This window comes from Carassius gibelio, chromosome B18 (genome assembly GCF_023724105.1).
Source record: "Carassius gibelio isolate Cgi1373 ecotype wild population from Czech Republic chromosome B18, carGib1.2-hapl.c, whole genome shotgun sequence".
Classification (NCBI taxonomy): domain Eukaryota; kingdom Metazoa; phylum Chordata; class Actinopteri; order Cypriniformes; family Cyprinidae; genus Carassius; species Carassius gibelio.
The window spans coordinates 1,839,972-1,853,441 of record NC_068413.1 but is presented as its reverse complement, the minus strand read 5'-3'; the positions used below and the strand labels follow the sequence as shown (position 1 = coordinate 1,853,441).

At 36.4% G+C, this 13,470-nt stretch overlaps 1 protein-coding gene across 2 annotated transcripts in view; it reads right to left on the bottom strand.

Annotated features, from left to right (window-relative positions):
- Positions 1 to 6,713, bottom strand: part of LOC127976951 (neuroplastin-like) — a 32,563-nt gene extending 25,850 nt beyond the window's left edge. Inside the window, exon 1 of one of the 2 annotated variants that reach the window (XM_052581543.1) lies at positions 6,340 to 6,713. In XM_052581543.1, the coding sequence (XP_052437503.1) occupies positions 6,340 to 6,406 (67 nt within the window). In that variant the 5' untranslated portion in view covers positions 6,407 to 6,713. The remainder of the gene's footprint in view (positions 1 to 6,339) is intronic. The other variant, XM_052581542.1, reaches the window with a different exon arrangement.
- Positions 6,714 to 13,470: the final 6,757 nt, after the last annotated feature.

The window sequence follows — 13,470 nt, the reverse complement described above, 5'->3', positions numbered from 1 at the left end:
CAAATCACACAGCCCTATTAGTACTTTTTTTCGGTATCTAAAAGCATATTTGGAAAGTAATTATCTAATTTTAGACTCAAAAAACTGGCAAAGGAAACCTTTTGGCAGGTCATTCAAGGAGACTGAGGTGGTTTTGTCATCTAATTTCAGGATGACAAATGAACCGGCGCTCAGAGGACGCCTAAGCTGTCTTTTAATCATCATTCCTATACACAAATACAAGATGGATCAAGCTCAGCATGTTCGTTTGTCTCTGTTCAGGAAGACGACACTATGAAGACGGAAGTGTGTCGGCATGCTTCACTAGCCGTTAACACTCATGTATCTAGAAATGCAAGGTCAACATGAAATCAGATTAGACTTTAAATGCATGTCCGAGGTCTTATTGAGAATGACTTGAGATTTTTTTCAGTGAGCGTTCAGGTGTTCAGAGTGTGTGTGTGTATGTGTGTGTGTGTGAGTGAGCTATGAAAAGACACAATTTTCACGTAGTTGAATTCCCAGCCCGAGGCACGATCATGTGAACCGTAATTATATTCTCTCGGAATAAAGACATCCGTGTCTGGAGTTTTCAGCCACCCTAACGAACAGATTGGGCTTTCACACCTTCTCTACTGAAGCACGATTCTCAGCGAGCCTCTCCGGGAACAGAAACATCTGGATGGTGCATACAGCGGTGCATAATGACACGCATTCTTTGAGGCTTTTCAGTCAAATTAACTTGCGCCCGGGATGCTACATCTGCAGGTTCATGTGTCTCGAGATCATGCAATTAGATTTAAAGGATGAAAAGAAAATGTAAATTTGCTGAGTTTTCTCACCTGAGGCCATCGAAGATGTAGATGAGTTTGTTTCTTCATCAGATTTGGAGAAATGTAGCATTGCATAAGTGTCTCAGCAATGGATGCTCTGCAGTGAATGGGTGCCGTCAGAATGAGAGTCCAAAGAAACAAATCAATCAAGTTTTTTTTATATCTTTATAGCTATATACAATAATAATCGATAATAATGAAGGAAACATTATTATGGATTATGGACTCTGAAGTTTGAAATTAAAAATGTCATCTTCACGAGACATTAACTGATGGAGTGGAGTGCTGTGGATTATTGTGATGTTTTTATCAGCTGTTTGGACTCTCATTCTGACGGCACCCATTCACTGCAGAGCATCCTTTGGTGAGACACTGATGCAATGCTACATTTCTACAAACCTGATGAAGAAAAACATTAATCTACATTTTGGATGAGCCCGTTTTCAGCAAATTTTCATTTTTGTGTGAACTATTCCTTTAAAGATGATTCAATTTCAATAAACTGTTCAATACTGCAATGCTGCCAATTCTGAAATCATTACATGACACTCTAATATTCTCACGTGACCTGCTACAATAAATGCTTTTGTTAACGGCACCCAGTGCCAACTTAAAAGAGGCGTTTAACGGTGGGATCTGGCAGCTTGAGTGTATTAACAGGAGCACTTGAGTTTTTCACCTCTCCGATGGGAATTACGGCTCCCTGGAGGAAAATAAAACACCACGCAGACCCGAAAACACGAGCTACCGCTGTCATATTTCCACACACACAAGTGTTGAGTAGGTGGAACGGGTCACGAGTCTCTGCCTTGTCAATCTGTCTACTATATTAAATGATAATCAGTGATCATGCGGTGCATTCATATCATGATTTTAGAGTCATGATGCATCTATTTCTCTTCCATGACAGGCTGTGATTTCTTCATCTTCTTTCTGATAGCGTCACCTGTAAATTGCACATGGAGTATCTAACACAGGTGGTAAAAGATATTTGCGGTAGAAACTCTTAACGGGTCGCGCAGGTGTTACATGAATTCTTGGTAAATCTCAACCAATGTTCTGAGTTAATGCCCTGCCGTTCGCAAAGAACAACATGTGGCCGCTTTCATACACGGATCAACGTGTCATGTGATTTCAAAAGATAACTGTATATACACATCAAATAATGGCCAAAGCTGAGTTTCCTACAATAACTCTGAATCTTCATCTGGGATATGGTACAGCACCAGTTATTATTATTATTATTATTTTTTTTTTTTATCAGAATATCTTGATAAATGTTTATCTTATTAAACACACATACACATATATGTATATGTGTATGAAATGTATATATATACATTATTATCATTATTATTATTCATTATTAAACCCCTTATTTTATTATTAAATTTAACTAATTTTTAAATGCCGATGATTTTTGTATAATGCAATTAAATATAATAATATAATATGCAAACACAATCATGTCACATGCAAAAATGGTCATAATAATGATCACAATATTTTTGTCTTGTTTCCCAGTATAATTTTTTTTTTAATCAAGATATAATGTACTTGAGATGCAAAATGACAAGAAGTCTTATTTTTCTTAGTTTATGAAGAAAATACAAATTAAGTTTATTTTTTATGAGACTACTGACAGATGTTTGCCTCGTTTTATGGATAAAACATTTTGATGAAAAAAAAAATAGTTTTCATATCTTATGATCTTATGCTTTGCATTAATCAACATAATACTGATATATCTACAATTTCCTTGAAGTTCCCTCCATTTCTAACAGTCCTCCGCTCATTTAAAAAGGTTCTGCAGCGTGACAAATGAATTAAAAGTACAAATATTTCAATTAATATGAAGTCAGAAAATCCACATGTATAATAATCGCAAGAAGAATGATCAAAATGCTGTTTAAATCGTTTTAGATAAAGTATAGCATGTCTCACCACAGGACATAACCAAAGATGTGAGCATATCTGCCTTAAATAGGATTAATACTGTAATCAGCATCTCAATAGCTACAACTTGAAATCAACCGAATATTCTCAAAAAGGAGACGTTCGGCAGAATGTTCATACTGCTCAAAACCAAACAATCATTTCATAAAAGAAGCCCAAAAGCTCTTATTTTGTATTCTACCAAATCACAAGTGGCATGGAAATGATGACAGAATCTTTGTTTGTGACTCGAGCATCCCTTGAAAACACCTTCAATCTCACGGATGTCACAGTAACTCGTGAGCTATTTATACTCAGAAGAGTGCCTTTATACCGTGAATTGTTCATGAGGCCAGATTAGACATGGTTCATAGTCATATTCACACCGCAAGCCACAATGAATACTGCCTTTCCATCAGACTGAGATTACAGTGTGGTTTTCTGCTTCTCAACACTGACCGAATGACAAACACAAACCGCCCCATAAAGCCCCAGTCCATTAAAAGTTACTGGATTCCCTCCCGCAAAAATAACTACAAAGCCCCAGTTCTGCGCTCCTCGCGTCTGTTCTAATAATAGACGCATGCAGCAGAATGAAGCAAAGCCATTTACAGTCCTGCAGATATCTGTTGCTGCTGCTCTTATGAGCGAGGCACACAGCTAGTAATGGCTCGGGGCTTTATATATGCAAGCTACACACTGTTTACATCTTCATTCCTAAATCAGATGAATTTATTAATAATAAGATGAGCTGCAGGTAACGTAGCGTGTCAGGGGAAGGCAGCAGACCGCTGCACAGCTGCTGTGTGCAGATGTGAGAACTGAGACTGAGATGAAGCCAGTCTGACTTCTGGGATTCAGATTCAGGAAATGAAGCTGGAGCAATGCATTTCTGTGCCACGGGCGTCACATATATATTGCAAAAATATAATGCAATAAATAATGCATTTAAGACTTTATATCTTGTCATTTTGCTTTTCTGGCAAATTCACATTTATGCATTTATGCATTTGACAGACATTTTTATGCAAAATTACTTGCAATGCATGTTATCAGTTCATTAGAATTGAACCCATGACCTTGATAGTATTATTATTGCAGTGCCCTACTGTTAAAGAATCATTTTAGATGAGTGTATTAGAAAACAAAAATACTGAGTAAGAACATCACTTATTTTACACCATGCCAAAATGTTTGAATAATGTCAGTGTTTACCTCACAAACCTGGTTCTTTTATAGCATTTAACCCCTTGTCAAAGGTACAAGAGAACACTAGTTTACTCAGAAGTCCACTCAAAGACTGTCTTATTTTTATTGCATGTAAAATTACAAACACTGGCTGACTGGTTGTCTTTAAAAACAAAACTCTGACGGTTCACGTTACAGTTTGCTCAGGTTGTCTCTTCCTTATAAGCGGGCAGTTACTGGCTAGAATAAGCTGATGACAGTCAAGTGCCTGGCTATTAAATACTAACCAACTCTACTTCACATGAGTTGCTTGTTCCTTTGGGGTTGTGAATTATTGCTTTCAGTTACTCTCAGGAAACACTGAATTATTCTAGGCATATTTTAATGTTAAGATTTGAATATTAAGTCTTGAGTGGGCCGCATCAGAGCTTGAATAACAGAGTTCAGCCCTGAGAAAGCAGTCAGTCGAGCACATGGGTCTGGAATCTGTACGGCTGGCTTTACCAAACAATGGCTGGATTATCCAGGAGAGCCACTGACCTTATGTCTGGACATATCAAAGCAGACCTTCACACACACACACACACACACACACACACTCACACACACACTCATAAACTCTCTCTCTCACACACACTACTGTACAACATAATGACACTTAGAAAAACAATGTCTGTATCTGCTATAAGTGCAGAGCATGTTTATTCATTACTTTTTTATACCGAGCACTTTAAAAGGTCCTTCTATCTATCTATCTATCTATCTATCTATCTATCTATCTATCTATCTATCTATCTATCTATCTATCTATCTATCTATCCTTACATTTTCTTAAATTTACATATTCATACTTATATATAAATTCTAAATAAAAAGAACAGTATTAATTTGTTAGTTAATTTTTTTTATAATACAAAATAGTATTTGAATATTTTTTATATATATATATATATATATATATATATATATATATATATATATATATATTGACAGACAAATTTTATATAGATATTTATATAGATATAAGTTTAATATATATAGCAGGATTATTTTAGTAAAATTGATATACTATTATAGTTTTTACTAATTGTTGAATTAGACTTTATTTTTATATTCTCTTTTTCATTTTAATTTAAGTAAAATTTGTTAATAAATAAATAATTGGTCCCAATGTGAGGCTCTAAAAATATGAATCTGTTAGTTTCGGGAAACCTGTCTGAAAATCATTATTTCGCAGTAATACAAACACCCCTCTCACCAGCTTTTTCTACCTGATCTGTTTAAAACAGCAATTCAGTCACATGAACATTTCTCAGGATTGAATAAAACTTTCAGAAGCCCATTAAAAACATTTCCAGTTGACTACACATTTAACAGCCAGACATCTGTGCTGCCAGAACCTGCTTCTGTTCAGATCACGATTGATGTCTACATTCGCCAGATGCTTTTTCTGCACAAAAATAGCCGTTTGGACACAAAACTGACCGATGCTTCGCTGTTGTTTTTCTTTCCCCTCTCCATTTTTTGGGGGATCCTGAAGAGGGAATACCCTGGCCTTGTTTGTCTGCAGGTGATGTATCTGCCCTCTCCTGGTCACAGCTGTGACACTCCAGCATTTAAAGTCAAAGACATGTCTTCAGGGACACGCACTCATTATCTACCGCTCACAAAGACACAGTTTTCCATTTCTGAAGCAGATGCGTTTACTTACAACTCCTACTGCATTCTAGTTCAGACTAAAACCTGGTTCTGTAAGTGACCCTAGAGCACAAAAACAGCCATAAATGGTTTGATATATTAGTAGCAATAGCCAACAATACATTGCATGGGTCAAAATAATCGATTTTTCTTTTACGCCAAAAAAACATTAAGATGTTCCATGAAGGTATTTTGTACATTCACTTCAGTAACTATATCAAAACTGATTTTTTTATTAGTAATATGCATTGCTAAGGACTTCATTTGTAAAGCTTTAAAAAGTGATTTTTTTTTTTCTAAAATGTGATTATTTATTTTGCACCCTCACATTCCTGGTTTCGTGGACCAGGGTCACGTATTAGATTGAACATCAGGACATTACATAATGTTTAGGCTTCTCCTCAGTCATGAGATCTCCTCACCGCAGGTGCGAGGACGCGAATGTAAGAAGGGTGCGCGTAAACAACACGAAGAATTACTCTGGAGAATATGGTGAGCGAAGGAAAACACTCATCGTTTAGGGATAAACTAAATAAAATAATACTGTGCGTAAACATCCCCACTTGCGTTGCGCGCAAATCTCCTCTCCAGTCTTTACGCTCCACAAACCAGCCTGACTGTAATGCAGCGGGGTGTCTGTCATCAGAAAGATGGCATCGACCTCTAAAGCAGATTACACACAGATCCCGCACGAGCGCGTTCTTACCGTTCTGAGATGATACATATGGGAGCATCACGAGGAGCAGCGCGAGCATCCCGGTGTAGGACAGCATCCTGCGGGAGGATGGAGACGGGACACGGCGAGCAGGTGATGGACGCGGAGCGACTTCAGACGCAGAGGATGGCGGAGGAGGAGCGCGGACAGACGGCGAGAAACGCGACAGGCGCTGCGCGGCGGCTCTGCTGCATGGAGGACGGATGAGGATGAGGAGGATGCTGATGCTGTCCGGAGCTCAGGGACACGGATGCTGATGCTGCTGGATATGATGATGATGATGATGGGCCATCGGAGTGTCCGTCATCGCGGAGAACCTTCAGCTGTCAGTGCGCGCACCCCGCGGATCATTCGCGCGCATCATCAGCTGTCGGCGCGCGCGCGCTCCCGTGGGGACCTCGTGCGCGTCAGTTCTGCGCAACGACCGCGCAAGCGATTTAACATTTAAAAGTAGCATTACTCCACAGCAAAACAAAGTGAAATTAAAGAGAATTTATACATATAAACAAACATGATCGTTTAAGACTCTATTTGTTTTCTAACTGCTTGTTGTTGTTGTTTTTTATTTATAAAAACACTAGCTCTCTTTTTTTTTCTATTCGGTTTTATTTTTATCTAATATATAATACATAGAAAATCTGTAGAAACATACTGAATTTGGAAATGAAAAATTAGGGACACCAAAATTTTAAAAGTTAAAAATATCTGTTGTTTCTGATACAATTTAATAGAACATAATATAACTTTTAGTGAACATATTCTATTAAATTACAACTTCTAAATGTATTAAAAAACATGCCAACTTGCCTCAAGCTGACTTGTAGCTATAACTAATAGCTGACCTGTCCTTAAACAGTTCAAGTCTACTTTTTATACTATAGCCTATATAGGGACTCGTCTCATATCATTGTTTTTTTGTTACCCAACAATTATTACAAAAATATGAAGAATTTTAGTTCAAACGACAGAATTTACAATAAATAATATACATCCTTGATTACAAAAAATCTTTTTTACAATTATTTTTTACATGCATCTCCAGATCAAGTCCTTCACAGATGTTGATGGCAGTTTTATGTGTTAGGGTCTCCACAGGATATTTATCTAAAGCACACAAGAGATTTTCTTCCCAGAAAGTGCATGTTATCCACACAGCGCGAGCACAGTCAGGATTAACAGACACGAGCACAGTCATGACCTCTGTCTGCGCCGCTCACATCCACACAGCGCCATCTGCTGGAGCAACTTACTAATACAACTACTGTACTGTGCATACATTATTTGTTGCTTGATGAAACAAACTATTGTTGCGTTGAATAAAAAAGAGAAAATATTATGATATCCAACATCTGTTAGGATCTGCTTTTGATGATCGAATGTTCTGTTTATTTATATATTTTTTATTATAAGTTTTGATGTTCTTCCTCTTTAGCATTTAAAAATCAATTCAAATGCAAGCAAACTTTCTTTTTGTTAAATGATCTAAGGATTTAAGCAGAAATTTTTAAGGTCACAGGAGCATAAATTAAGTCTGTTTTGCAGAGTAAGAATTATTTGCTTGTTTATCATTGCCTTTAGTCCTCTAACATTACTCATTATGATATATAAATACTGTGGTGGCCTATTAAATAAATACCACAGACATCAAATACATTTGTTTTATGATCTGCATGTAATTGTTAATTTGATTAACTGTTGTACTTACAATTAATATCTTAATGCATAAAAAATATGTCTTTGTTTATTAATTTTAAAGACATGTTCACGAGGTGCATTATGGGATGTTTTAAACACTACTGAAGGAGGAACAGACATGATGCACTTCTGATGACGCTTTTGCTTCACTGTCAACTACAATCCAATGACAAAAAAGTGGACAGAAACTCATTCACAGACAATTTATATGTCTTCTCTAAAAACATTCAGGTTTTTAGTTTAGAGATATTAGATGTAAGGTTTTAGGGACACAAGGAACACGTTGCATCCAAACTCTTGCCTGATTGTGCTTGCATGTCTAATGATGGTTTGAAAGAAAGCTCCCAGTCCAGGAGTAAAGGCAATCCTAAACAAAGCTTACGAGTTTAGAAGGATTCTGATGACACAGCACGTTGAAATCTCCAGTCAAGTTGATTTTCCCTCCACTTTACTCAAGCAATGAAAGAAACATTTAAATCAGAAGCCACACCTGCCGCCCTCCACGAGCCAATGATCTGCAGCCCGGAGCTGAGGAACAACACACCCACCTTTGCTCTCAGCCAATGGCAATGCACAGGTCAGGAGGGGGGAAACTTACCCCGGGATCAATTCGTCTCGCATCAGTGACCTTCTGCAAATGTGTGGAGGAATTTGGCCAGCTCTCCTCTGACTTTCAGGTGTTGTTAGTATGGGAAGTCGACAACAATGGCTCACGAGACTGAAGAATGAGCTGAGCAACAGTCCTCTGGTGTCCAACGTGGCCTTCGGCTTCATCCTGATGGGACTGGAGAAGCTGGTGGAGCTGGAGTTTGAGTGTCCGTGCAATCCGGCCTGGAACGGGCTGTTTTCCTCCGCGTTCTTCATCATTCCCGCCGTCATGGCCTTCGCGCTCATGATGATCATTCAGGGATGCAGGTGTGACGCCTGGTGCAGGAGGACCGTGTCCCTGTCCAGCTTCGTTCCCGCCGTGGTCTGGCTGATCCTGCTCTTCCTGGACGGTCAGTATTTCGCCTGTGCGATGACAGACTGGCACGGCCGGTTCGTGATCGTGGACAAAGCCGCTCCGCAGAAATGGTGCGAACCCATTCAAGAGGAGAGCGTCACTCCTCAGGAACTCATGCTGCGCTCACAGCGACTGTTTGTGGAGTCTCAGGTGAGATCCGCTGCTGTTTCAGTAGGCCTTTTAGAACACTGCAGATGAAGCCATGCATGTTTAGAACTTCACAGATACAGTGATACATTTGTGGAATTCTGAGAACTTACATAGAACTTTGATGTCATCAGTAAACTTTTGTGACCCTGGAGCACAAAACCAGTAATAAAAGTAAAAAAAAATTGAAATTGGGATTTATAAATCATCTGAAAGCTGAATACATAAGCGTTCCATTAATGTATGTTATGATCAGACAAGATGCAGCTGAGATACAACTATTTGAAAATCAGGAATCTGAGGGTGCAAAAAAATCGAAATATTGAGAAAATCTTCTTTAAAGTTGTCAAAATGAAGCTCTTAGAAATGCATATTACTAATCAAAAATTAAGTTTTGATATATTTACGGTACTACATTTACAAAATATCTCCATGGAACATGATCTTTACTTAATATCCTAATGATTTTTGGAATAAATACAATGTACTGTTACTTATGACTGAGTCACATTTATAGATTTGTTCCTGTCTTTGACTATAGATTCTTGAGATCCAGTCCACTAATAACTCTATTTCATTACATTTACATCTTCTGTAACCCAATAATTAATTCCCATGTCCATTAAATTTTTTTAAATGTATTTTTCTTTTTTTATGTATCGACCATTTAATGAGTGATTTGCACAAAACTGCACCTAGGTCAAATTTCACCTCAAAATAAAATAAAACTTTTTTTTTTAAAGACCAGGGTTATTATATTTAAGCATAGCTAAAACCGTGTGTGGGGGGTTAAACTTAAAAAAATACAAACATTTTACTAAATGTTTTTACTGTTTATCATTTTAATCTAGTTTAACTTCATCTACTTACTAAATTAATTTTTTTTATTTATTTATAAAAAAGCACATTTAAATAAAAAAAGACAAAAGCCCACTTTCCAGAAACAAAATTAACAAAACGTTAACATTTTTGTTACATTTAAATGAAAACAAATACATAAAAATCAATAAAAACTACAAAAGTATCTCAATGATACTAAAATAGCACTATTTAAGACAAATGAAGTCCATTTTTAGACCATTAAGGTGATTTTTTTTTTGTTTTGTTTTTTGCATTGAGAAATTATGACAATGATGTATTTGTTTTAAAAGTATAAAACAATGTATTACACTGCACTAAATTGATAATGTATATAATGTGTTAAAGTCCATTTCAATAGGATGCAAGGAGAACGAGTAGTGGCAATGGCATATTAATGCATATCATTTTTTTTCATGTCATGGATGTTTGTGTTAAATAATTGTTTACATGTTAGTTTTTCTGTCATTAACAGGTGATCGGCATAGTGCTGCTCATTTTTATCTGTTTGGGACTGGTCGTGTATGTGGTCAGAGAAAGCTGCAAGCAGGAGCCGGAAACTCAAGATGCCAATGTAGCAGAGATGACGCTCTACAGCTCCAGCTGATAGACGCTCTTCCTCAGCCCATTCAGTACAGTGTTCATGTACAGCACACAAGAATAACATCTCATCTCATCTCATCACCCTCATGCTGTTCCAGACGTGTATGATCTTCTTTCTTCAGTGGAAGAATGAAGGACCGATTCTGAAGCCAGTGCTTCAGCTGAATAAATGTGGACTGAAACTTTCCCCAAAACTGGTCTGAATGATTCCCCCATGAATCAGATCTGATGGCAAACGTTAACAGAAGGGTAAAATTGTCAGTGAGTAATGATGATTTCAGTCTATTCCTCAAAGTTAGGACTGGTTTTTTGGTGCTTTTGTGCCATTTTTAAAGCTTGAAATCTTTCCTTTACTGTAATTGCATGGCTTACACTTTAAAGGATTATTTCAAATGAAATTAAACTCTATAGACAGTCAATACAGCCTATGTATTTTAGAAAAAAAATATTTTTTATAGAGAAATTATACCAATGAAGTACTGTAATGCAATTTTTTTAATATTCTACAGATTATTTAAAATATATATATAAATAATGAACAATATTGCATAAAAATTCTATATACATTTTAAATGTATAAAAAATATATACTGAAATGTTAACATTTAAAAATACAATAAATACTATAATTTTTGTTTTGTTTGCAGCATGTCACAGATGTGGTATTTTGAGATGAAAACACATTTGGTTAGTGCTGTTGCAATTAATTATATTTAGAGTTAAAAGTGCAAAATTGTCCTTTCAAAAGGTGACACTGAGGTGGCTGAAATGTGTAATATGAGCACTGTAATGTAAAGTGTTACCCTGTGTTACATGAATGACAGACTGATGATCATCTCCACCACTAATGCTCCTTTCCTCCTAAATGTCTTTGATGAATGGACATTCACGTTCAGCTATCACTGTCTGACTGAAGTTCAACCAGAACAAACCGCAGCTGGCAGCGTGACATGATCATTGCTGTTATTAAGTGCCTGTTTTATAACTTTTAGGAAGTAGTAACTTGAAAACGGGTCATTTTTCAGTCATAATTCATGCACCAGCACAACAAAACAGAGTTACAATGTAATTGCGTAAGGATTCAGGAAAGAAACTAAAATGTAAAAGAGACTATGAAAGGACAATATTGAAATCCTACTTTTCCATATCCCAGCCAGATGCAACCTTCATTAGCTCATTTCTATCGAAGCTTGTTTCCAGATAATAATAATAATAATAAATAAAAATAAAAATAAAAAAATAATATATATATATATATATATATATATATATATATATATATATATATATATATATATATATATATATATATATATATATTATCTGAGAATTGTATCTTTTTGTCTCTAAATTGAGAGAAAGAAATTGGCAAATATGGGGGGTTCATATCACGTAATTCTGCATTTTCTTCTCAAAAATTAAGAGGAAAAAAGTGAAATATAAATTTAGAATTCAGAAAAATAAATGCAGGATGGAAACTTGAATAGTGACCAAAAAAGTGTGAATTATGAGACACAAAAATATAAATAAATAAAACAATATTCTGATTTGTGAGATAACCTTAAAGGGTGGGGGAAAAAACAACTGCAGGATGTAAACTCACAATTCAGAGAGAAAAAAGATGAAATAGCCCTACTTGCAATTACCTTTTAGACATAAACTGGTTGTGTTTACACACACTTAATTGTTTTACCCCTCGCTATTCAGATTTTTTTTTTGTTGAATTTTTTTTATCCCATGGCAAAAATAAGCTTCCACAATTTTCATCTCAGCTCACCCATCATGCAATTACATGCAATTACAACAATATAAACGGGCCTCACAAAGTCTTTCTGAAAGGGATCGGCCAGAAGAATTCTTTGCATGTCATTTTATTTTTATACTACAGTACATCTGAGTGATTTCCTATATTTTAATTTGACACTAGACTCCATGTACAAGTCTGTAGATGTTATGTTTTTTATCATGAGTGTGAACTGCACAAAACAAATAAAACCATTTTTAAAATAAATGTATCCAGTGCTTCTTCGTGTGCAAAACGACTCTTTAATTGACTGTCGACGAGACTTATGTTCTATTTTAAAGCTCTGTTATCTTCGAATCAAGCTGTAATTGCTTTGAAGACATGGTGTAGCGATTAAAGCTCTTCTTGTCATTACACACAGTAACAGCAGCACTAGTAGCTTGAGTGTCACTTCTATTAAACCAGAGTCCTGCAGGTCACTCGAATACATCAGCGTAATTACAGACGCCACAAAACCCTGCTAATGATGTGCTAATGGTTTCTGGAAGGGACAATACCGGAAGAAATCACTTCAATCTTAAACTTAACATTAAGTTAAATAGATTCTGGTATGGAAGTCTCACCATGATCGAAAACAAGCAGTAATCCGACTTTAGGAACGCCATGATAAATGGCTTTAAAAATACCATTCGTTCCTCCATGAGACACAAAAACCTTGGTCTTTGCATGTCCTAAGAGATCATTCTGTGGTAACCAGTAAAGTGTTGATGCCCAAAGTCGACGGCTGTGCTCCTGTGCATCTCCAAATCACTTTTCGGGGATGCTGATAAAATGCAGCTGATATTTCATCAGCTATGTCAAGAGGAATTTTGCCAACTAATGTTTCTAGAGACATAATAATAATAACACCATGTTCTCCAGCAGGGCTTTGAAGAAAGACCCCAAGATCCCTCTGAAACTCTTTTGCAGGTTTGCATTGGAAACCGCCAACGTAAATGACATTTGGCATAGTCAGGTAAGGAAATACAACGACAAAATCCCCCATCTTGAGCCAAATATCAGCTGCTTGGTA